At 45.1% G+C, this 24,661-nt stretch overlaps 1 protein-coding gene across 6 annotated transcripts; it reads right to left on the bottom strand.

Annotated features, from left to right (window-relative positions):
* Positions 1 to 296: 296 nt before the first annotated feature.
* Positions 297 to 22,260, bottom strand: pfkpa (phosphofructokinase, platelet a). 6 transcript variants are annotated; one of them, XM_069698011.1, is made up of 23 exons: positions 21,997 to 22,260; positions 18,996 to 19,069; positions 17,859 to 17,936; positions 16,912 to 17,101; positions 16,283 to 16,448; positions 15,845 to 15,889; positions 15,642 to 15,750; positions 14,909 to 15,004; positions 14,086 to 14,178; positions 13,028 to 13,153; positions 12,482 to 12,546; positions 12,218 to 12,287; positions 11,219 to 11,365; positions 10,050 to 10,120; positions 9,266 to 9,353; positions 8,293 to 8,445; positions 6,254 to 6,406; positions 4,747 to 4,911; positions 4,527 to 4,588; positions 3,768 to 3,879; positions 3,345 to 3,444; positions 2,445 to 2,550; positions 297 to 1,197 (listed from the first exon to the last, which is right to left on the bottom strand). In XM_069698011.1, the coding sequence occupies exons 1-23, from the start codon at positions 22,088 to 22,090 to the stop codon at positions 1,041 to 1,043; spliced, it is 2,520 nt and encodes an 839-aa protein (XP_069554112.1). In that variant the 5' UTR covers positions 22,091 to 22,260; the 3' UTR covers positions 297 to 1,040. The 6 variants fall into 6 exon arrangements, with proteins under 6 accessions (XP_069554112.1, XP_069554110.1, XP_069554108.1 ...); XM_069698009.1 differs by lacking the exon at positions 6,254 to 6,406; XM_069698007.1 differs by lacking the exons at positions 6,254 to 6,406; positions 14,909 to 15,004 and adding an exon at positions 15,283 to 15,378 and having other exon boundaries at positions 21,997 to 22,259.
* Positions 22,261 to 24,661: the final 2,401 nt, after the last annotated feature.

Raw genomic sequence — 24,661 nt, 5'->3', positions numbered from 1 at the left:
GAAATGCATTTTCAGGTCTTTAAAAACCCCAAAGGTTTCCACAGATATGAGATAGTTTGAGATCATTTGATGACGACACGTAGACAATTTCTACTGAACGAATGTGCAGCCATACGAACCTGGAGTTTGAATACAACAGTGTAAACGTAAAGTTCAATGAAAAGCAAGACAAATAGAATATGTGTGATATTCAAGAGTGGAAAATAAAGACTCAACTTTCTATTTCGCAACCACATGAAGAGAAAAGAGGAAACAGGATGTTATGGGTTAATAAATAAATAATCCAGTGAAGATCATGACTTCTCAATCTGAGTTTAATCAGTGGGGAACATTGGTCTGTCACACATCTACCTTGATGCTGCAACACGTAGTACAGCAGTGCCTACAAGTATTAATATATCCATGTTTACAAGCGAAATGAACAACGTTAAAAAGATAAATATTAGTTTCAGTGAAAAGCATAGCACACGGTTCTCTTGACTTGCAGCAGTAGAACCGTACTGCATCAGTCTCACATAAATATGTTGAACCTCACGCTCGTTCTAGGCAGATACAAACACTGTTTTACTGAAGATACAGCGTCTATTCTGTCCGCGCGCAGCTCTGAAATCAGAGTCTGTCTAAGCAACTCCAGACAGAGAAAGTGCAATTTAAAAACAACAATGAACCTAAAACATCCCGGGGAACGAGGATGCATGGTAGGACAGCCGCGTCTGTGTGTGTGTGTGTGTGTGTGTGTGTGTGTGTGTGTGTGTGTGTGTGTGTGTGTGTGTGTGTGTGTGTGTGTGTGTGTGTGTGTGTGTGCGTGTGCGTGTTTGGTAATAGGAGTGCTGCGGAGGCTAGTTTACGGTTCATGAGCACGTCAAGACGAAACGGCGAGGAGCGACACTAAAAGGAAACGACAAGAGACCACGAATGAACGCAACATGTGGCCGAACAGAGACGGCCGCTCACGCTGTGACCGGAGCTCTTCTACAACACGGCGACCCGACGCCTCGCACGCTCTCCGTCTCACGCGCACACCGGGCTTTGCGGGCCCTTCACATGGCCACCGAGGCGTCCGACTCTTTGGGTCGGCTGCGTACGACGTGCTCCAGCTGGCCGGAGTCGGACACGTCGTAGCTCGTCTTGTACTTGGCCAAGATCTTCATCAGAGGACGCAGCTTCAGCCACCACTGCTCCTTGGGGATCCGATGTCTGCGGGCAGATGAGGAAATGTCAGTGTGTGTGTGGTTTCTTTTTTTTTTATATATATACACAATCTGTAGAAATGTGCCTGTTCTGGTTTTCACTTTCGAGGCCGGGCATGTTGTTATTTGCATACATGTTGGTCGATATGAAAACTTTTTTGTATAAAACATAATGTGGAAAAAAGATTCTCGGGGTAAATTAGAAACTGTTAAAAAAAAAAAAAAGTTTAATAGATGTTTATAGTTAAACAATTCCGAGTAAAGTTTGCTGTGTTTTGAAACCCTTTTCTGTTTTGTAGTCTGGATTTGGGGTTTCTTCTTTTACCTCGTCAGCTTTAGTTCCATCTGGGTTTTGCACTTCCTGTTATATTTTGAAATTGCATGCATCATGCGTCTGTCTTGTTTCACTTCCTGTCTTTTGTTCGCCTTCCTTCCCCGCCCTGATTAGTTTCATCTGTCCCTCGTTGTCCTTCCCTCCGTGGTGTATTTCTGTGCTCTCATTTCCTCTGTTGGTCTGTCGTGTGCAGCTCGTCGCGTATGTTCTGCTCAGTCTGTTTTTTGATTTTAGTTTATCATTCCAGTTCTTACTTTCACTCCTGTTCCGGCTTTTTCACTTTTCTTGACCTTTCTGGGGGATTCAGCTCCGTTCCAGTTGGTCAGTTTGGTTTTGAACTCTTAGTTTTGGAATTCAGCCGAGTTTGAAGTCACTGTAATTTTGTTGGATTTAAAAAAATATATGTTTTTTTTACTCCCGAATATCGTCATTGGCCCCAAATATTCTGCGTCAGTCCGGCTCTAGTTCACCTCTAACGGTCACATGGCACAGATCTAATATTTTTTGAATGACTAAGAACCCCCCCCCCCCAAAAAAAATGAAAATTACGGCAGCAACTAATTGTGATTTATCGACCGGCTATTTTCTAAATGGATCAATCAATCGTTTTGTCTTTGAAGTGTAAAAAAAAAGTCCGAAAATGCCTTTTTGGCCTCTGTCACGGGGATATTCCACTGAGCTGGGCTCGTCACACAAGGCAGATAAAAGGGGTCGAGGGTCAAGCTCCAAAACCGATGGAACCTCCATTTCCCATAATACAACTCCACAGTGCGTCTTCCTGACTGATCACATTTCAAACTGCTCAGGTTGTTCTGCAGACTTCGGAGCCACAGCAGACATAACTGTTTTCAAAGGGCTGAGTCAAACTCCCTGCGATGTGTAAACTGATCTCCTTTAAGTTCAACCGCTGCGATACGTACACAAAGTCGGTGTCTGCTTTGAGCTGTACGACGGGCTGGAAGACCAGAGCCCTGCGCCGCATCCCCAGCAGACAGCAGGCGTCCTCGGTGTTCACAAACACTCGGCCTGCAGGGAAACACGGCAGCCGTCAGGGGTGCAAACACAGGAAGGCGCTTTAAAACACGCACTCGCACAGACTGAAGGTTTTGCAGGGCGCGTGAGGGGTTCGAGGGAGTGATGACGGTTCTTTTTACGAGCGAATGGCTTTCACGAAGGCCAAATAACAGAGCTGCAGTTTGGATCAACGGGAGGACAACAGGGCACCGAAACACAAAGAGGTGACGGGTGCAGAAATCATCACTAACAAAAGGAGACTGAAGCAACATGAAGCGCCAGACACACAGAAACATGTGGGGGGAAGCGGGAAAAAACAAATGTGCGCTTCATTCATTCATTCAGCCCAAAGCTGCACGTTTCCAGACAATCGATTTTTCAGCACTCATGAACTGGAAACAGGCTGTGCTGCTACGCGATACGACACACGTGGACATGGAGCTAAATATAAAGATGGGGATGGTCATGGAGCCAGCATGTAAAAAAAAACCAATAAAAACAAGATTTACCTTCATCTTATGTCATCCATGTGTAACGGAAATAGACATAAAGAAAACAAAGAGGAGTTTTAACTTTAATTGTAGCCTTTGTCCACATGCAGTGTTGTTATCTGTCACGGAAATGTCTCATTAAACTGTTGCATTGATGGGTGTGAATGATCAATAGTTCATTTCCTTAGAGAGGACAAAAAAAAAAAAAATACATCAAAATATCAGGCGGTGACTCCATGACGGATCTGCTTCACAACAGCAACGCCTCTGCAGCACAGCTCGCTAACACCAGGGGAGGCGGAGCGTTCACCTCACCTTGTCTGAACGCCTCCACCAGCTTCTTGGAAATCCACTGCATGGCCTTGGCGGAGATCTTGGTCCCGAAGTTGCGGTCGAACGGAGACGGAGCTCCTCCCTTTCAAAAGGAAGAGTGCTTTTGTTGATTTTTAAATCTCCACTACATCCCCAAATCTACATTGTTGTTGTTGTTGTTGTTGTTGTTCTTTTCTGCATTTCATTTCTCGACGCAGGCTTCAACCTCCCCCCGGGATCACAAAGATTTTGTTTGATCCCGTTTTTATCTGCGCTAATCTCAAGACACACAAATCCAAAATACAACAAAGACTGATGCATATTCATGATACAAACATGGGAAAATAGTTTGTTAAATCTTCAGTCTGGAGGAGGTTTTTTTTTTCCCGCTGATTGAAGCTGCGTGAAGGCTGAAAGCAGTTTTACCTGCTGCATGTGTCCCAGCACGTTCTTCCTGCAGTCGAACACCCCCCTCCCTTCTTCAGAGTACAGCTGGTAGATGAAGTCTGTTGTGTAGTTGTCGTTACAGTTCTCATTCCTGCACACAGTAAAATAAAGTATTACAAGAGGCACATTCACAGCATGTGTTCGGGTTATACTGCCGTCGACAACGAGAGCAGCGCAGCGAAACATCAGCTGTTGAACTGGTGACATCGCCACGAGATCTGTTTACTACACGAGCAGCTTCAAGTCAAATACAGGAAGCTGCAGCGTCTTTCTAAAACAGCAGACCAACCTTTCATTTCAATGATCACTGAGACGGTGGCTGGCGTCTTTCTCAATCATTGCAGAACTGAGGATTGTGGATGAAACTAATAAATTGACATTGACCTCAAACGCTGGAAAGCAGTCGGTCGCCCCTTTAATGACGTCATCTTGCCCCGCCCCCCTGGTTCTGCTTTGGTTAAGTTAAGACGCTTAACTCCCAATATTTGATCCGACCACATTTTGATGAGCATCTATCAACATTAACATTGTGGATTTAGTTGCAAAGGCGAACATCGCGGCGCAGCCGTGTGCACATTTCGGTTGTAAGCCAAATAAAATAGGAAAGCCAAACAGTTGGAAGAGGCAATTTGTCAAATTTGCAGCAAAAAGGGTAGCACAGAAAAACACAATGTGTTACAGATAGATGCTCCAATTTCATTATCAGACGTGTCCTCGAAGTGAGTGTCACTTTGTTACCTGAGGACCAATCCTCTTTGAATGCTGCCCTTCATTTTCTCTGTCAGATGTTCAACATTGGCCTGCGGGGAGAAACGGTACATGTGAGTGATGTTGACCGCCTCAGAGTAAAGCCTGAATGGGTGAAGCACAAGATGGACTGTGTGTGTGTGTGTGTGTGTGTGTGTGTGTGTGTGTGTGTGTGTGTGTGTGTGTGTGTGTGTGTGTGTGTGTGTGTTACCTGCAGGTCTCTGATGTCAAACGGCTCCTCATAGATGTACGCTGCGTCGGCGCCTGCTGCCAGGCCTCCTACGCTGGCCAGGTAGCCGCAGTATCCTCCCATAGTCTCGATGATGAACACGCGTCTCTTGGTCCCGCTGGCTGACTGCTTGATGCGGTCGCAGGTCTGACACATCCGACATGAACTCACAAAAGTCAGCAGCCATGACGACATTAACACAAACTACATGATTCAACTCTGTGTGTGTGTGTGTGTGTGTGTGTGTGTGTGTGTGTGTGTGTGTGTGTGTGTGTGTGTCTGCACTACTGAGCCCACATTTACTATCAAAGTGTTTCGTGTGATGAGGTCATTTCTACTGTTAAAGTCATTCCACATAGAAAAAGAGCAAAGCAACATGCTGATCTAGCAAAATGCACAAAGCATTTAAACACATTTACACAGATTCAGACTAAAAGTAACGTTTTCACCAAATAGACCGGAGGCCTGCAGAGGTAAGAGAGCAAATCAGGTGGTGAAACGTCATAAATATTTCACATGTCAAACAATTAAATTAGACTTTTCTATTGAGCAGGAGGTGAAATGTTAATTGACAGCCCAGTGCTGATAATCAGTTAAATATCAGGTGACGCAGTTAATGAGGCTCCAACAGTGGTGAGAGTTTAAAGGTACAGTGTACAGTCGAGGTTTAAAGTTGCACGACAGAAATCTACAATAGATCAGACCGGCACATCCGGGAACTTTGGCTTTCAGCACGTCCTTTAAAAAAAACAAGTGACCAAGTGAGTTATTTGAGTTAATAAATGACCCAAAAACACCGTGTGAAGTAAATACATGTCCGCTCTGCCTGCGATGGAACACACTGGATAGATGAAAAGATTTCATCTGAACCCTCCTTAGTGACGTCACTTCAGTCTCCCGGCTGGCATCAAGCCAACGCGAACATCTGCTTTTCCTTACTTAGTATCGAGGTTTGGAAATGACCAGTGAATGATTGTATTTTTCGTTCCTGCTCTATGAATAATAAGCTAACTCACATCAGCTCTGAGCTCCATTATAACCCACAACGTGCTGACGTCTTCTTTGTACAGAGTGGTGCCAGAGAGCCCTTCTATTAGCATCTTTTTTTAGGACAAGACGGGGGGAGAGGGGGGAGAAATCGGAGGTAAGAGTTTTTCACATCATTGTTGGTGCAACTAACTACACAGCAACTCTATGGCACAATTGATCAGAAGTTAGTTTGATCAGAAGTTTGGAGAAAAGTCTAAATTTCCTCCGATTCTCCGTTGCCGTCGACGCAGTATGTGGGATTGTTGAATGAAAGAAATGCCGGTCTGATCGACGCGACACAAAACACTTCATCTGCATTGTGACCTGACAGCTCGTCGAGTATCAGCACTGGACCGTGAACTTCACACAGACTTCACATCATTTTCATTCTCTTTGCACCAAGCATCTTGAACAAAGCGGTCATGAAGCTGTGCCGGCGGCGGGTTTTGGACTGCCTTACCTCCACGATGGCATTGAGGGCCGTGTCTGCACCGATACTTAGATCTGTGCCCGGTACATTGTTACTTATGGTGGCGGGCAGCATACACATCGGGATGCAAAACTCCTCAAAGGTATCGCGAGCCTCAAACAGCTGCAGCAGACTCTCAAACGCCTGAAGCAGTAGTATATAGAAAACGCGTTAGAGCCACTCAGAGGGCCACTGAGAGAGAGGGAGAGGGTAGCCGGCCATTCCGGCTCGTTCCGTGTGATAGCGGCCGTGGCTTCCCTTTGGCAGAAAAGAGGACGGGAGGACGGGAGTGAGTCGAGAGTGGAGGTGGGGAAACGTGAAGAGGATGGAGGGAGGAGAGGGAAGGAGTCGAGGTACAGAGAGAACGATGGCGGACACGGAGACAGAGACGTGAAGGCAGAGAGGGAGAGACGGGACGGATCTGCGTGTTGGTGAGCGTCGGCGGCTCGATGCAGGGACGCAGCAGATGCGACAACCGTGTGACGGGCGTATCCGGGGTTCCCGCTCCGAGTCAACTGTTGAATTGCCTACGTTTTCACGGACTGTCCTTGACAGCAACATTATTTTTATCCTCCATCAATTTGCTAAGTTCACAGGCGTTTTCAGCACAAAACCTTTCGCTGCTTAAACCTGATCGCACACGACTAGACCGACGCCAGCCCGACGCAAACCACAGCTGCCTGTTTGCTTGACGAGCCTGATGAGCGTTTGGCGTTTTTTTCCGGCCGGCGAGAGTTGAAAAATGTTAACGCTGCTCTCGTAACTGTCACCGGCCGTCCAATCACAGTCAAGGAAGCTTGGGACAAACGTGGTTAACCACCGTCACTGGTCTCTGATTGGTCCGCCCTTCAGAGTGGGTGTGCAAACGCTGATGCGAGCCGAGTTCCCAGACTGTATTCTCAAAGAAGAAAACTGAAGCCGTGAGCCACAGTCAGGCTAGAAATGCACCTTTATCAACACGCTGACCTGCAACATGCAAAAACAAATTCAAAAGGGAAAGCTAGCATGCTTCTTACTGTTGGCAGGGCTGCCAACAGTAAAAACAAGTACGATAGATCTCACGGCAATTCAAATGTAAAGAGTGCAAAACACCTTGATTTTCCGAGATCAATAAATGATCAAATCCATTGAGTTTCCCTGTCTGGAAAAGAGATTTAAAAAATGCCCCGATATTCCCTGACCTGTGGGAACCCTGCATATCTGCTGTGGACGGCCACATGCGGGCAGGACAAGCAGCACTGGTCGAGTCTGCGGACACGAGGCGAAGACGGATGAGGACGAGGGCCGAGCTGAGATTCAGGCTCGGGCATGTTTTTCTGGTCATTCTCGTGTTTCAACTGAACTACAGGCTGTTAGTTCTCTACATGTTCACTATGTGTGAGTTAACTGGACAACATGAAAACCTGCATGCTGTTCACCACCCATCTTGATGACGTGGGAGGACACAAACAACACACAGAGGGAGAAGGGGCAGGCGGCGCAAGCATGGCGGTCACGACACTTGTCCAGCTCACAGCATGCCTCCATGTTGTCACTCGCTTACTTACCTGGTCGTGATGGGAAGGACGCTACTCTGAGAGCTGGATGTAAATGTACAGTCGGGACTCGTGTTCGCCGTCTGAGGTGTTTTTAGTGAAGCTCGTTGCTCGTAAATAACCAGAGTGACTGATAAAATGGCTGGTTTGCTATGTTTGTGTTTGTGTGTGTGTGTGTGTGTGTGTGTGTGTGTGTGTGTGTGTGTGTGTGTGTGTGTGTGTGTGTGTGTGTGTGCATGTGCCTGTGTGTGTGTGTGTGTGTGTGTGTGTGTGTGTGTGTGTGTGTGTGTGTGTGTGTGTGTGTGTGTGTGTGTGTGTGTGTGTGTGTGTGTGTGTGTGTGTGTGTGTGTGTGTGTTGCATGTGCCTGTGTGTGTGTGTGTGTGTGTGTGTGTGTGTGTGCATGTGCCTGTGTGTGTGTGTGTGTGTGTGTGTGTGTGTGTGTGTGTGTGTGTTGCTGAGGTGGTCTATTCTCGTCGCCAGGCCCCATCACTTACAGTAGTGATGGCGTTCAGAGCCGTGTCAGCGCCGATGCTGAGGTCTGAGCCCGGCACATTGTTGGAGACAGTGGCGGGGACCATGACCATGGGCACACAGAACTCGTCATATTTCTCCCGAGCCGTTAACAATTCCAGCAGTGAGAGGAAGGCCTGCAGGGCAGAGCCAAGGGCTTTAGTGTGTGTGCGCGAGGATTCTGGCAGCTCGGGTTGGGTTCAGAGGTGCTACTTGCCACAAAGGAGGAGGGAGGGAGGGAGGGAGGGAGAGAGGGGGATAGGGGGGAGACATCAAATGGAGGGGTGCCAAGGGGAGGAGCCAGGTCTATCACAACGGACAGCAGCGAAACAGACAGGTACCACTCCACTTCCACCCTCAAATACACACACTACAGTGCACGTACACAGGAGAACTCATTTACTTGCATACGTCACAGGAAAATGAAAGCTGGTGAGCGTCTAAACGGGAGCGTGTGAAATGGCTGGAGGAAAGCAGCTGTTCTCTGTTTCCAAATCAAATCATCGCATTATTTACACTTCACTTTTCTTTTCAATAAATCACTTTGAGGATGCTTCTCTCTTCCTACTCGTCTACGCGTACGCCACTGGAAATCAAGTTCATGTTGCCGTTCATCCTGCTCGCGCCACTGTTCCACTTTTAGCCAGAGAAATGACTATGAAGCATGATTATGAGCACATGGAGCCATATGGTGGTGTGCTGATATCAAACGGGAGAAGACTGATGGCGAGGATAAACATGAGTATTTACTGGCTTATACACAAACTGACATTATAAGGTTTCTTTTCGATACGTATGAGCAATAATAATGGTGCTAAAGTCATGAATATTCATCATCAAGAGTTTTACAAGCTTGTAGATGAAAAAAAAACTAAAACTGAGAAGCATCCTGTAGTATAGCGTCATTATAAAACTAAAGCTGGTAAACTAACAGAGACAAAGGAGTTTTAAACTTACCTCAAATCCACCAATAACCAGCAGTGCGTTTATCTTGTGCTCTCGTATCTGCTCAGCAATTTTGTCAACATGCTTTGCAGGAAGTGTTCTGAGGAGGAGAAATAAGATTATTATTTGTTTAAAAGGAAAAAAATAACACCATATACATGTTTATGAAAAAATGTAATAATTATACAGCATACACCAATCAGTGAGTGGTGGATCTGACTGATCTGATTGGAAACCTGCGATACTACGTCCCAACCATTGATAGTCTGCACCACAGGCCTGTCAATCAAACAGGAAGCTTATTTTCGATTTGTTGATAGATTGATAGATTTTCAGATGGACGGCCAGAAAACTAATAAGGAGTGACTTTATATAACAAAGATAAATAGTGGAGAAATTGTATCGACTGAGAATTGTGTAAGACTAGTTGAATGGGAGTCTATGGAGACGGAGGCTTTTTGGAGCCGACCTCTAGTGGCACCTGGTGGTATCGCAGCTTGAGGCACTTCCGCATCGACCTCATTTCTCAGAGCTGGAAGCTACGTCCACTTTTATATACAGTCTGTTGGTGCTGATGAACTGCACTGGGTTGTAAGGAGAGGTGTTCCTAATAATTTGTCCATTCCAATTATTAAAAATGGAGGATGAATAGCTGCACTGTTGTATTGTTCTGTCAGTGGTTATAAAGTTGTGGCTGATCGCTGCGAATTTGTTTCTTAAAGCTGGAATCTCCAGAGTCTTCAGTCTATGGACATCAGGTTTACTACTGAATATCTGCTGGTGCATCAGGCTTCACCTTTTGGTTCCCAACAGAGAGCCTCCCTGTCCCGTCCATCCTCCGACATCAGCCCACTTAATCTCCTTAATCTGAAGAGAAAACAACACATACATTCTTAAATGTCTTATTAAAGCTCTCCGTCACATTTTAAATACTGGACACTCAGCTGCTCTGTTTTTTGCCATGACGCATGTCTGGCTGTTGCAGAAGTCAGGAGTCAAACCAAATCACTCCTTTTCTGCAGTTGTAATCCAAATGTATGTAATCCTCGACCTTGTTTCTGTGCTGTTAATGGTCCATTTAAACACCTTCAACAATGTGTAAGGTACATTTGTGTATTTCCCGACTTGTCCTCCTGAGGACTGAGTGCAGAGTTAATTTGCAGGATAAACTCTTCTATAGTGGAGTAACTGCTTCCAGTGGAAACACAGAGGTGTACAGCACAGAGCCACCAAGCACCGAATTATAGAAATCCATTACTGCCTCGGCTCTAATCTTCTTAGGGTCAGTTGGCACAGTGTGGTTTCAGCCGGCCAGGGCTCACGCAGGTTGTTTAACTAACCAGTCGTTTTGGAGACATCGTGATGAAGATAAATGGTTGTTAAGTGCTTTTCTGTAAAAGAGCACTGAGGTTTATTGCTGGGAGGAGGTCAGATGAGGACAGAGGAGGGTGAAAACAGTTCTACCAGTTCATTCCAGCCTCATATTACAATGAGGGTTCTCATTTAACACTCACGCAGCCTTTGTCTGCTTTTACCTTGCATTCAAAACTCCCTGATTTACTGATAGATGAGGTGAGAATCATCTCTCTGATTTATCTTTCAAAAACTGTGTTTACAGTCTGCTACAGAACTCGTTCTGCTGCCCTCTGCTGGATTATTGTGGCACTGCATTTGCTTCGGCTGAGGAGGGCAGAAGAAGAGTCAGTGTGGAAAATTGGTTTACATTAATCTGGACAGATTATCCCAGAGGTTTCCCTGATTACTGTTCAGTCAGGGAGCTAACAGTGATTGTGTGCTGTCTGACTGTCATGAAGCTGAGCCAATTCTGTCTCTGGTATTGATAAAAAATAAATTAAAAAAAAAAACACATTTAAATAACAACATGAAATCTCTTTAAATTGACAATGACTACTTATAACAGCATGAACTGGTACAGTAGCAGCATACCAGTGTTATACAACCCACCTGTCCTTTGTAGAATCCCTCAAACCCATCGCTGACGGCAAACATCTTGTGTCCCTCAGAGATGCCCACCCTGACGGCCGAGCGGACGGCGGCGTTCATGCCCGCTGCGGGGGCCCCGACATTCAACACCGCCACATTGAAGTTGCTCTGAAGACACAAAATACAAAGTAACATGTTCCACGTACGTCACAAGTAAATGTGTCGGTTTAATCATTGCAGCTGCAGCTTAACTAATCTCCCCGAATAACATACTGTACAGAGTCTGTACTTTGCTCTGCAGAGAAAATCAATAACGTGTTTCTGGTGAGCTCTCAGCTACACGCTGCGACTACAGTGGTCATTATCACGGATGCGGGGGGGGGGCCGAACCCTCAGGCGAGCTGCACAGCGTGGAGTCTGCCACGCCGCCTCAGCACTTCACCCATCTTCAGTGTGGAGACGCAGCAGCTGGCCGCAGCAGGATTGAACAAGTCATCTCTCGATGGGTGGGTGGGGAGGAGGGGTGTCTCATCTGATATCACCACACAGCAGACCGACACTGAGCCACCTGGGCCCCAGATGAAGCCCACACTGACTACAATTACATGCTTCATGTAACACAGCCGGCAGGTAGAAACACTTATGTATTATTGGTCACTGCTTTTTTTTTTCTCGTGAACAGCAGGGAGCGGATGATGAATGCCAACACTGAAATGCACCAGTGTGCAGAGAAATACTCACATATCTACAGGAAATCTTAAGTGGAGTGAGCCTTGTTTTTGTAAAGGATATCTCTGAAGAAAGCTGCAGCACAGCACATCAGAGCGGCAGAAGCTGAGTCATTATTTGTGGGCCGAACCTGAGGACAGTGAGCGTAATAAAAAATGAAACATCTCTGTGGCTTCAGGGGAGCTGATCTGACTCTCTAGAAACAGCCAACTCTCGAGGCATGTTGTGTAGCGGCCTGCTGCTGTTTGTGTGAAATAAAAAGTGTGTTCGACTGTCAGCGGGGCGACTCACAGTTGGCAGTTCAGACTCTGGTTTACGATGAGCCAGCAGTTTGTAAGTCTTCAGGTTGTTTTCAAAGCTCCTGCAACACAACCAAAGTTAATCAGTTCATCTGTGCAAGCACATCATGTGACTCTGATTCTCTCCCACTTCACACTCTAATCAGCATGAGCAGCCAACAAACAGACTGGTGCAGTTTAAAACAGCACAGAGATCCACTTTCCCTCCTGCACTTGTTTACAGTGAGCAACATCAAACCGACGGCTGTCATCATACCTGCCCCGGAGCCTGACGGCCTCCTCGAAGCGTTTCTGGTCCATGGCCTTCTGCACCTCTTGAGTCTGAGGGAAACGGGAGCGTGTTTGAATTCTGCATTCACAAGAGTCTGCATTCCCCCCTCCCCCGAGTTATGTCCAAATTCAAACATGACGGGGCGAATATGACCACAAAGCTCCTTTGTGTGTTTCCTTGGAGATGGTTTACTCTTACATCATCATCCTGGCAGTCATTGCCAATCCTGCCAAATGCTTCAGATGATCATTAAACCAAACACAACTCTCTCATGAATATTAGTGCCACTCCATGCCCAATTGGCCGAGCTGTTTGTCATCATTACTTAAGCTCCTCGTCCCCACTGACTCCTCTGTACGTGTGTGTGTGTGTGTGTGTGTGTGTGTGTGTGTGTGTGTGTGTGTGTGTGTGTGTGTGTGTGTGTGTGTGTGTGTGTGTGTGTGTGTGTGTGTGTGTGTGTGTGTGTGTGTGTGTGTGTGTGTGTGTGTGTGTGGCGGTCTTGGACTGTTTCCAGCGCAGTACAGCACTTACCATCTGTACGCACTCCATGAGAGGCAGGCGCACCGACTGGTTCCCGCACAGAGAGACCACGCAGGCCGGAGTGTTGGCTGTGGTCTCCAGAAGGGCAAGAACGGCCTCCACTCCCATACGGCTGGCCTGCGTGTGAGCAAACACACACGCACGCGCGCACACACACACACACACACACACACACACACACACACACACACACACACACACACACACACACACACACACACACACACACACACACACACACAGAGAGGACTTCATCATCATCACGTTTTCCTTGTGTACACTCGTGTTTTCTTTACCAACACATTCTGCTTTAATTACATTTTTTACTCTGAATCCTAAATTAGAGGGAAAAAAACATCATCTTTTTTTTGTTCACTTTATAGTTATATGCTTTTTGGATTCATCTTTTTCTCTGCTTAAAATGTCAAATGTTCTGCGGTAGACGTGAAGGGATCTGCTGCTCTCTTTCCGTGATGCAGCGCTTCACGTGCTGAGCCACAAATCTGTTAATGTGCTTGACCTAAAACCTGCAGCCACTTCTCCTCAGACACACGGAGGACTGCACAGGAAATGTTCTGGGCTGCCAGACTGCTCCTGCAAAGGCTGAACATGTATACATGGAATTTTTAATAGAAATGCTGCAGTGAATAAAAGGTCAAGCATGTAAATCGTAGGCCAAGAATAAATAACAAATTACATCTGAAAACGTTCTGGTTTCTAACATCAATGTGTAATCAATTTTCTATAAAGGCGGCAAGTGATGATTTTTTTTTTTTCTCAATTAATTAAATGTCAGAAAAATAATTTGGGATGAAAAATATGAATTAAGGCAGTCCAAAGTGATTTATGTTGATGGATTCAGCCAAGAATCCAAAAGCAAAACATTCATTTTGGAACCACAGACAAAATAGTGTAAAATCCTGATGTTTGAGAAGCTGGAACCAGCAAATGTTAAGGATTAGTATTTCTGCCTATTAAAAGACTAAAATGATTGAACAGTTATCAACTCATTCGCCTGATTGGCTCATCTATTAAAGCGGTGGACCCACCAGGATGCGGTCAAAGGCAGACGGGGTCCCTCCTCTCTGCACGTGCCCCAAGATTGTCACACGTGTGTCGAATCCCAAGCATTTAACAACAAGCTAGGAGGATGAAATACACAGGGTTTAGCAGTTACTATGGCAACATATTGTTTGTCTTTTAATGGGAATTGCTAATGAAGATGTAACTAATAAATCCTTAAAATGCAATGGTACTAATTCATCTTTTAATGCTTGTTAGTTATACAGCTAAATGTAAAATTATGTCTGAATTTGAACTCTAAAGTGAGACAATTGTAAATGCAAAGCTACTGAACACGAACGGGCAAATCACACTGAAACACACGCATTATATAAAAGCTGAAGAAAAGGGGAAACAGCAAAGCACAAGCAAGCCATTCTAATTTTTCAGTCATGTTAGCGCGGAGCTCCTAGCTCACAGAAGATCCCAGGCAGGAAGTCTTGAATCAGATATATTCAGGTTCTGTCAATAAAATAAAATGATTTACAAATGACACACAGTTAGTGGGAGGGAGGGGGGGGAGGGGGGGTCGTGACAAACTGTGATAATCCGTCTGGGAAGATGTGAACTTCCGTGTGAAGCCGTTCTGAATAAACGCCATTTGATTTGAGAAATGTCTGTCTGCGAGGTTTAGTGAGGGCGTCTCAGCAGCAGGAGAGCACGCCGAGAGTCGTCTTACCAAACTAGCGAGTGTGCCTGATAGAGCATTCCAGAAACACAGCAACAGAGTCAAAGCCACACCAGGGCAGCAGTACAGTAGTAGAAGTCATACAGGAGGCAGTCGGAGCGGGAGCTTGTACTTGTACTTACATCCTTTACATAGTCAGTAGTTATGGCTTTGTTGTTACGATCAATCGCCCCCTCGGCTACAATAATGATATTCAGCCTTTTCATCCCTGCTCGGTTCTACAGGGAGGGCGTGGTGGAGACACAACATGACAGAAAAACTGAGACGTGGGCTTTCAGAAGCACGGAGGCCGGACGGTGACGGCAGCCAGCGAGCTGAGGACAAAATCTTTCACAATAAAAGCAGAGACGTCACTACGGTTTTATCATCGCTTCATTATCATGCGACGAGCACTGACTCGGATCATTTAGGCTGTTTGTAACTCGGGCTCAGAGGACTGGTTATCATCAGGTCTCCATGCTTCTGGCTTCCCCTTTCTTCACACTGAGGTACTCACATCCTTCACAAAACTAGAGGTTATAGGCTTCCCGTGTCTGTCAAGGGCTCCCTCTGCAACTATGATTATGTTCAGCCTTGTGCCTCTGGAGCGAGTCTGAATCATAAAACGTTGACGTGTTTTCAAACCAGAAAAAAAAAGCACAGTATCAGACACATCAGACGACTGAGACTGAACACCTCAACGGTCTTCTCTGACAAAAAAAAAAAGTCTGGATTTACTTCTTGTAGAAAAAAACTGAAAAAGTTGTGCAGAAAAAGAGCATTATTATTGAATTAAATAAAATATCACACAGCATGGAAGCTGGTTTAACACGCTTCATTATGTTTACTGTGGGGAAACAGATCTGACTGTGTTACCGCAGATAGTTTCTGACACATCTTGTTCTCCCAGCCGTCCTCTGGAGGCATTTCAGGGATCAGCACCCAGTCCGCCCCGCAAGCCAGAGCGCTCACCAAGGCCAGGTAGCTGAGATAACGCACACAGACAGAGCACGTTGTGTATAAACAGAGGTGATACCGCCTTCGCCTCCGCCTCGGGAATTATGTTCATGCATTCTTACCCGCAGTGTCTGCCCATGACCTCCAACACAAACGTCCTCTGGTGGCTGAAAGAGGAGAAAAGATGAATCAGATATGATCGCGGGTTTGATGTTGATTGTTGACGTGCATTATCAGCAGCTCTGTTTGTTTACTTGAGGGTAAACAAGACTCTACAGATGCAGACACAAAGTCTAAAATGATTTTATTCTATTCTGAACATACCAGAGGGCAGCACGTTTGTATTTAATGCCGTAGAACTCTTTCTAATCCATTTTCATTTTGGCATGACTGTAAATTAAAGTGTTGTTGGTGGTTAAACAAGCATTTCTCATGTTTCTTCTGCCCTTTTCATGAGTGAACGTTTGCATTATCCAATGTTTATTTGCCAGTTAAGCGGCTACAGCTGAGGGCCTCACCAAATGTAACAATATGGCTGCTCCCTCTAGCCTCCCTCTCACCTCTGTGCTGTTGTCATGATTGCATCGACCACCTCGATGATTCTGTGCAAAGCGGAGTCGGTGCCGATTGTCATGTCGGTGCCGCAGAAGTCGTTGTCGATGGAGCCGACCATCCCCACGATGTGAAGGGCCGAGTACTTCTGGACGGCGTCGGCTTTGATCGACCCTGAAAGGATCCGGAGGTTACGGCCGAACTGGGTTAGTCTCACGGCTTGTTGACATAACATCGGGTTATTAGTAACAATGGAAGCTGCTGAGCTCAGGGAAAAACGTAAACAGTTATTTACTGTAAGAAACACCATTCATTTACACTAAAAACCCCTTCAGACGATAACTTTCTGCTTTATTTGAGTATTCCAGGTCTATTTATGTATATTCACATGTATTTATGTATGTCTGTGTATTTCAGTATCTAACAGCTGTTCCTACAAACAGAAATGTCGAGTAAGACTGTCAGGTGATGCAGCCGCTTAGATTGAAGACAAGATCCTCAAAGTGGTACCTAATGTGTTTTCTAACAGCACCGCATGCTGTTCAGGTGAAGTTTGTTTACAGCAGCGAGCTCAAACTCTAATTTAAGAAACCAGCACCAGAGTAAAGCACCGAGCCGCTTGGTATCACTGCACTACCTTGGAACACCAACTCTCCCAGCAGCCCGCTCCACTCCTCCCTGAACAGGTTGGCTCCAGTCAGGCTGCCGTCTCCCCCGATCACACACAGGTTGGTGATGCCGCGCTGCACCAGGTTGTGAGCCGCCTTCAGGCGTCCTTCATGACAGCGAAACTCTTTGCAGCGAGCGCTGCCGATCACAGTCCCACCCTGATGGCGAGGAGGAAAAAGTCAAAGTGTTTTCTTCCAGTACAAATCACCCTCTTCTAGTCCAAGACTTCAAGTTCCTCTAATCTGTTACTACAGCTCGGTTTTTGGAGTGTGGGGCTCAGCGTTGTGCTTCAGGACACGTTGACAAGATAAACACAGCTGAGGAACACACCGTGCTGTTGGGATGTCTAGTGGAGGAAGTCTCAGACCACAAAGCCGTCTTATCTTCTAGTTCATATGAACCTCTTTGATGCACTTCTGTGTGTAAGATGAAACTTACTTTGACTGTTGTTTCACTCACTATATATGTTATAGTTTAATCCTGAAGCAGGACGAGAGAGCAACTGTGTGTAACTCCCTCCCAGTAATTGTATTAGATGTGCATCATGCTGCTCATGACAATTACAGCATCACAGCCCTTCAGTCCTTTCAGTTCCCTCGCGTAGTTTCTGTTTTTTCTTTTTCATGTCGCGGCCGTGGAGCTGCATGCCTCTGCTCCGCCCACCCCTGAGCCCGGTTCTGTCGGAGGTTTCTTCCTGTAAAGAGGGAGTTTTTTCTTCCCTCTGTTGGAGGTTTTTCTCCCTTAAAGAGGAGTTTTTCCCTCCTAGTTGATGTGGGAATTGTTGAATTGTTGGGTTTCTCTGTATAATGTTGTAAAGTTCTGCTGTAAGGACTTTAATGTGTTAAGTGCCATGAAATAACCTGTGTTGTGATTTGGCGCTATAGAAATCAAATTGAACTGAATTGAATTACTCACCACTTGTAGCATGCTGGAGACACCTTCCCACGTGGCTTCCCTGATGTTCTCCCCACCGTCCACCATACCCTGATATCCCTGATAAAAGAAAAAAAAGAATAAGCTTCTAAGTACATGAACATCAGAGCTCAGCAAACAACACTCCAAACAACATTAGACTAACAGCTGGAGGGAGCTGAGTGGACCATTAAGTCATCATCACTCTGAATTAAATAAATATTTATACCGAATGCAAAACCAGAAAACAATACAAATCTTCAACAGTGAAACTCAATCATTTAAAGTTGAACTATCCTCATACTGTAGAAGACAGCACGAACACACCTACAGCACTGAGCTACCTGAGCGGGAGGAGACGTTCATATGAGGCATCTGCTCAAACCTCAAGTCAGTTATGTGACGACACTCTGCGTGAAGACGACAAACACACACAGATGTGCTGCGATCACAGGATGAGCAAGCAGAGCACAGCTCATCCCAACGCTCTCCTGACATCTGCTACTGGCCCTCTACATCCCTGTGTTCAGACATGAAGACTGCATCGTTTTATTCTCCTCTCTTAAGCGTCTCTCTGCATCTCTACCAATAACAGGCTTTTTGGTGTCTGTGTCTTTAAGGCACATTGCTATCAATGGCCCTCTACTGATTGGCCGACTCTTTTCTCAGTGACCACATCCAGGCCAACCACCGGTTCTCTTAAGTCGTGTGGCTTGCGGGCTGCGTGTATTTCTCTGTGGACTGAGTGTTTTTATTTACTTTCACAGTATTTATAGAGCACTATAAATACAGCACCTGCTGTATAATCCATGAAAGTGAAAAATAATTTCTGCGTTATTCACAGCCGCTCCAAAATGAAATGCGTTCTTCCTCAGCACCATACTACTCTCTTCCACCAAGTTTAAAAACAAAACAAAGGGCCATAGTTTTTCTTTAAGCCTGCTTGACCAAATAAACAAACAAACAAATCAGTGTTAAGCATTAAAGTTATACTAAATATCTTTTGTAAGGGAACATTATATACAGGTTTTAGTATGCAGTGATGTTTTCCTTCGTTGGGCCCACTACTATTGTATCATATTAACTACATACAAACTGTGATGCCTAAATAAAGAATATATGCAATAGAAATGATCTCACCTCATGAATGAAATAAACTTTAGCCCCCACATATATACCCATTCGAACCACAGCACGTACAGCAGCATTCATCCCTGAAAAAGAAAAAAAAATAAATCATAGCCATAAACCAACTTTATGTAACACTGCAGCGATGAGCAGTTTAAAAAGTTAAGCTGTAGAGAGAGAGAACACATGGGTTTCAACTGCAGTAAATCATGGTGAAATCCTGATTTGCACGGCTGTCTGACAGTTCAAGCTGCACGGATATTTATCTGATCTCTGCAGCTGTATTTCTGTGTGGTGAATGTGCGACACAGCATTTGTTAGTGTTACTGCAGCCTATCTGTGTTTCTACTGTCTGTGGCCTGGGCCACATTTTTTGTTTTCCTCTTTACAGGGCACTGCCATTTTTGGTCAAAAGGTTTCCCAGCTCCTCCTGCACGGCTCTCAGTGACTCTGCAGTTAGTCCAAGTGAACTCGGTAACCGGTGAGCCGCTCTGTGACTGGAATGTCAACGCCAGGTTGCCATTGACTCCGACAGTCGGGACAAAAACACCACGTTTTACACACCGAGGCCTGACGGGAACTTGGCCGACAGGACGGGAAGCCAAACAACAGAAGAAAAGACGGAGTTTTCTTTCTCTGCAGACACTGGTGATCAGTGTGGCTCTCATACCGGCCAAGCGGTGCTGTTACTAGGCAACACAAAGGTTTAGGCCATTAGGGCAGTAAGCGAGGCGGCGATGAAAGAAAGGGGCGAATTAGAAGAAAACTTCAGAGATGAGCTTGTGCATCTGTTTTTTTTTTTTCCCACCAGCAGAACATCCATAATTATTAGCAAGGGACCAACAATACTGCCCATTGTTACAGCCCCATGCCTGACCTGTTGTCTTGTTACATAACTGCAGCATGTTCAAATGAACAGCCTGGTTTATTCACAGGAGGGACAGAGAAAACTAAACCAAAGAACAGAAGAGAGAACATGAAGAGGATCACGAGTAGTCTTTGTTTTACTTGTCGAAGATTCAGAGGTCTTTATCGAAGAAGAAAATCTGCCATTCTGCATGACTGACACTTTCTCCTGTCGAGTCAGTGAAAGGACAAAGCCAAGGCAACACAAAGCCCTCTGACACTGGCGCTCAGCTCCTGCCATGCATGCCTCAGCCTCATTGGTTTGCTCTGGGGCCAGCTTCATGTGTTTTTTTGTGTGTTATTGTATGTCGTGAATAGTGAGACCTAAACAACATTTCCAGGTTGACCACCTATTGGTAGAGGACTTTATTTTACTGAGGACACATTGTAAGAAAGCAGCTGTAAAGGCATACCAGCTGTACCCGCACATGTACCAGTGCATCAAGTATGGAAAGTAACTGTGTATTTACTAAAGTACAGTACTTAAGTATAAATTTGAGGTACTTTTATTCTACTTGAGTATTTTCACTCGATGTTACTTCCACTCAAATACATTTAAGATGGAAATATCGTATTGTGATTTTACACAGTTGATAATAAAACAAGCTTTTAAAACACAGCATTTGGTTTAAGATTAAAACCATCTTTTCCAACCTGTTTTTCTTATGATGTGCAAACAGCAGCGTACTGTCAGTTTCACGTCTCAGATGTCTATGAGTTATTAATAGCACCACCAAATGGTGAGTTTTCCCACATCCCACGTCCAAAGTCTTAAAAGAGATGTGTTGATCAGAACTTCTGTCCTCTCCCAGTAATTATGACAACCCCTCAGGTTTATCTGCGGTCCCTGGATATAAAACTGTATACACAATAGTTCAAATTATCTCCACCTGCAGCAGCTATAACAGTAAAATGCTGCTTACACCCATCCAGACACCCCCCGTAGCAATAATCCAAATATATCAGTCAGAGGCATCAACCAGCATTTTTACTTTAATACTTTAACTAGATTTTGCTGCTCATATTTTTGTACTTTCACTTAAGAGGGATTTTTTTTTCTTCCTGCAGAACTTTTACATGTATTCTTACATGACTGTATTGGTGATGGAGAGTCATGCCACTGTAACAGGGATTGCTTTGTTTCTGTTACAACTACATATTAAAAAGTCAGTTCAAATTGGTTTGATGTAACTTGTTTGAGTTTGTAATCAAACTGGTAATTGATCAGCAGTTGTTTGATAAGCAGTTTAAACCGGGACAGTGTTACACTGCGTTACAGGGCAGGTTACTGTCCTGGTGTCCTTTGTGTCACGGTCAAATGATCAAATGAAAGAATAGCACCTGCAGGGGTTTTTAAAACTGAAAACACGAGTTCATCCTGCTTTCAAAATATATCAGAGCTTGAATTTGTAATTTGATCTCCATTTTAAGACGACCCAACGCACCGGCAGGATGGTTTACAGACAAAGCGGTGGATGGCTACAGAAATGAGGCGGCATGAGATGCACCGGAGGAGCCGGGGAGCACATGACCGGGGTTTCCTCTGTGACGTAGGAGGCTGTATGCAGCTCATCACGTACGCAGGATCCAGCATCCAACCGCGCAGTCTGCAGGTTTAAATCTCACGTCTCACCCCCCCAACGTAAAGAGGAGCTGTGGGCGGGCTCCCCCGGCCCGGCCCGGCCCGGCCCGTCGGTGACCCGACTGTGTAATCACGAAACAAGTTATAATGCAGTGATGAATGGACGTCCCCGTGAACAGGGGGAAAAGCACGGCACGGCTCGGCTCGGCACGGCTCGACCTCCGCGCTGAGACCGACTCAGTGACGGCGGGGGAGGGGAGGGAGGAGGAGGAGGAGGAGGAGGGGGAGGATGCTGCTTAGCAGGATGAGTGGCGTTAGCATGCCAGCTAACTGGCGGGCTTCCTGTGTGAGCGGCTCACAACATGACAGTCGGACCGGAGGACGCGTGTTCTTCACTTGATACGACCAGTACAATACAAAAAATAAAAATAAAAACACCACTTGGCGGACGGAGCAGCTTCACACAGCCGCGTGTCTCCGCCGCCTGCTCCCACAGACCGGCGGGACGTCCCTGGGACCGTTTACCTTGAGCATCTCCTCCGCTCGTCAGCACTGCGATGGCTTTCCCTGCTCCCGACAGGTTCTCGAAAAAGATCTTCTTGCCGTCCGGCTGCGCCATTTTCACAGCGGTTCAACACACGGTGTATCCAAGTCCGAAACAGACCACCACGGAGGTCCGTAACGAGGTAAAATGGTGCTAAAACGATGAAGGGTAACAGCCGTCCGCCCCCCTCTAACTCGGATCAGATGTCTGCTCTTGCCTCCTTCTGTTCCGCATCCACTCGCTGGTTTCCATGGACTGAGCGTGGGGTGAGTGATTGGCGTACCCTTGAACCAATCAGATCTTAGTTCAAGCAGTTTACTTTTATTTTCAACCAATGAGAGGAGCGTAGCTCATATATGGGCGGGTCAAAAGGAGAAGCTGCCGTTGGGACAAACCATAGTATATATAAAAGGGCCATAATAATAGTAATAATAATAATACTAATAATAATAATGATTAGAAGTAGTAGTAGTAGTTGTTGTTGTAGTTTGTTGCAGGTGTTTTTGTTTTTATCAGTATTACTACGTCATTATTACTTCGTGTAATTGTCTTGCTCCATAACTTTTTTTTTTTTTTTTTTTTTCGTTAAACTCCAAATTGATTGTTTCATATTTTTGTATTCATGTGTTTTAACTGTGTAATATTTAAACTCTTCTCATTTCTGGGGAAGATATTCCCCGTTGCATCAGCAAATAGGTAAAGAATACTTTTCTGAAAGTGCATCGTATTCCCCGTTAAGTCTTGTATGATGATCGTCGCTTCACGGTCACGTTTACATCTGCATCACTGAAACAACCCGCAGCAGGTGGTGTGTGATGAGAAGACATTCATTTGGCAGCCTCTGATTCTTGTTGCTGCCTGATCAGATCTGCGGTGCTCTTTGGTTGATCCTTTATGAGAGATTCAAGACAAACTTTGTTCAAAACTCCGCCTTTAAAACGCGAGGCATTAGATTTGGGCTCACTGTCTCCATCTTGTGGTCTCGAGCTCAAACTACAAGTACAAAGACTATTTGTTCCATCTGATGGTGATGATGATGATGATGATGATGATGATGGTGATGATGGTGATGATGGTGATGATGATGATGATGATGATGGTGATGATGATGATGATGGTGATGATGATGATGGTGATGATGATGATGATGATGATGGTGATGATGATGATGATGATGATGATGGTGATGATGGTGATGATGATGGTGATGATGGTGATGATGATGATGATGATGATGGTGATGGTGATGATGGTGATGATGATGATGATGATGATGGTGATGATGGTGATGGTGATGATGATGGTGATGATGGTGATGATGGTGATGGTGATGATGATGATGATGATGGTGATGATGGTGATGATGATGATGATGGTGATGATGGTGATGATGATGGTGATGATGATGATGATGATGATGATGATGGTGATGATGATGGTGATGATGGTGATGATGATGATGATGATGATGGTGATGATGATGATGATGATGATGATGATTGCTCAGCTTCTGATTACATGGATGTCACCGTGACGATGCGGCAAAGTTGGATGTCTCTCCGTGACACAGGAAGTTGATGTTTAAGGTCAAAGGATGTTTGAAACCTCAGGAAACGTGTCACATACATCCGGCGTGGTGAGACATACATCTGATATGTTTTTTGCGAGTGGGCGTGGCCAAACGGCTCGCCAGCGCCCCCTGCTGGAGACAGGAGACGAGACAAAAATATAAACTTTAAGCGGGGATACGCGGTGCCAGGGCCCGTACATCACTGCTTGCAGTTTTAATTGTTATTATTCCGTTTATCCATCTTAACAGTCCCCAGATTAATTTTAATGTCATATCCAAAAGTAACTTTCAGGGTGTTTGAAAATCATGGTCATATAGAGACACACTCCAATTTGAAGTAAGGGTTCAATCATTCAGTTATCATTGCAAATCTGTGTCAGAAGTTTTCCTTCAGATTGAAGCAAAGAGAAGGAGGGCAGCTCAACATGATGTATTATGATCATTTAAAAATCAAATCATTTCAAAGTCATCTTTTTGTTTGAACACTGTGGTTCTAGCTGCTTGTCCCTGTCTGATGAGCTGGGAGCAGTCTGGTTTCACAGTAAAGTTAGTGGGGCTTTTTTCCAGCAAAGTGTAAAAGAAAAAAAACGTAGCTTCCGGTTCTGTAAAGTGAAGCCAGTGATGTGCCTTAAACGGCAGTACCACCTAGTGCCGCTCGGGGTTGACTACAAGCATTGACAGTTTGTCGACATAAACATAAACAGCTGGTGACGCTGATGCTTCAGTTGAGTGCTATTTGAACTATAGAAGAAGAGGCCACAACAACAAACTTCAAACAGAAAGAAACAGTTTAGAAAACATTACAAGATATGTGTATTTATTTCATGTATGAATCTGAGGAAGCTTACAGACCTACGCCGACCTCATGGTTTCTGCTGCTGTGGCGCTGAAGTCACATGTCTCAGGTATGTCTGGTACTTTTGTTTGCTTAAAAGAAAATTATCACCTCAGCCAAAGGTTGGAACTTTTTTTGCAACATTTAAATAGTCTTCTCCTTTTTTTCTTTTTTTTTTAACACAAAATTAAAATTCACACAAAGAAGAGAATGAAAACATACCCACTTTTAATAGCTTGTC

This window comes from Brachyistius frenatus, unplaced genomic scaffold (genome assembly GCF_029030835.1).
Source record: "Brachyistius frenatus isolate BFR_SWC_R1_liver_20210118 unplaced genomic scaffold, ASM2903083v1 Contig_25, whole genome shotgun sequence".
Taxonomy (NCBI): domain Eukaryota; kingdom Metazoa; phylum Chordata; class Actinopteri; family Embiotocidae; genus Brachyistius; species Brachyistius frenatus.
The sequence above is the reverse complement of the archived record's forward strand: the minus strand, read 5'-3'. Positions and strand labels throughout refer to the sequence as shown.